The sequence below is a fragment of the Loa loa genome (genome assembly GCF_000183805.2).
Source record: "Loa loa unplaced genomic scaffold supercont3.2551, whole genome shotgun sequence".
Taxonomy (NCBI): Eukaryota; Metazoa; Nematoda; class Chromadorea; order Rhabditida; family Onchocercidae; genus Loa; species Loa loa.
In genome coordinates, this window is record NW_018110729.1 from 1 (window position 1) to 1,306 (window position 1,306).

The 1,306-nt window shown below is 27.6% G+C and overlaps 1 protein-coding gene across 1 annotated transcript; it reads right to left on the reverse strand.

Moving 5' to 3' along the window:
• Positions 1 to 19: 19 nt before the first annotated feature.
• On the reverse strand, positions 20 to 869 carry LOAG_15729 (hypothetical protein; the record flags this gene model as incomplete). The annotated part of the gene is made up of 2 exons (XM_003151217.1): positions 20 to 261; positions 640 to 869. Coding segments are annotated over 2 exons (472 nt in total), but the record flags the coding sequence as incomplete, so codon positions are not given.
• Positions 870 to 1,306: the final 437 nt, after the last annotated feature.

Sequence of the window (1,306 nt, forward strand, 5' to 3'; positions counted from 1 at the left end):
GACGAGTAAAGAAAAAAACGGAAACAAACCGAGCATCATTAATATGTGCTGAATCAGCTGCATCCATAAATTTCCGTCCAAAATTATTTGCAAATTTAATATTATCAGAGCAACCAGCCCATTTGAATTGTTTTGTGATACGTTTCGGATGTATGCCACAACTACAACTTGCAATCGTTCCTTGCGCACATGCTCGTGCCAATGCTCGACTTACTGCAGCAGATGATATGGCGAATACGTAAGCTGATTCTTTGCTTCCAACTAAACAATTCGATAAAATTGTTTCCAAGTATTTCCATGGAATGGAATGCAAATTATGATGGTAATAAATGTTAATTTTAGTATAAATATAATAAATTCTACAATAATTTCACATTCTCATTATAGAAAATGATTCCAAATGTTTGATTAATTTCTAAAATGAAAAAAAAAAGCAGTCATCTTTGATTTTTTATTCATGGTCGAAATATTTAATAATAATTAAGAATTATAAATGTATGTATGATACATTTTATCTGTAGAAGACTTTAAAAAAAAATGAAATGTTGATAATTCGATGGATAAAGATGGGATTTTATCATGATTATTATTATCTTAATAAAAATGAACTTTAATCACAGTTATGTATTTAAAATATACCTTTCAGATGAGAAATAGCGAAACCGTTTCGACTTGCTGAGCAATTCCATCGTTGATCATGAAATTGATTTCGGCATTCATATATAGCAGCTTTCAAACCTTTTACAACATAACGTATTGCTGTACGATGTCGCAAACACAAATCACTTTGTCGCCTTGTCAATCCCGGTAATAAACCACAAAGGACACCATCATCACGAAATACATTATTTGGTGCTTCTGATAACAACCTATAAATTTAATTTTTAAAATATAAATATTTTCAAAAATCCCTATAATATTCCTAAAGTTTTTAAAATCCTACAATAATTCTCTTGAAATCTTACAGTAATTAATAAATATGTCTTTTCTATAAATTTCAATCATTTCAATCTATCCATTAAACAGTTTTTTTTTTAAATTTTAAAAGTTATAAGTGATTTGTGAAAATATTGCAATAGATTGTTTCCCAATTAATAGTATAATCCAAATAATCAATTTTTTTTTTCTTTCGTTTTCTTTTTTCTATCAGATAAAACGATAAAAAAAAAGAGCAATAATAGTATAGCAAAAGACGAGGAAAATATGTAATTTTACGACATATTTTTTTATATCTATGATATCTGTCATATTAGCCGCAATGAGATTTACAACCGAATGTTACATCAAATTAATGTTTTTTACTCCT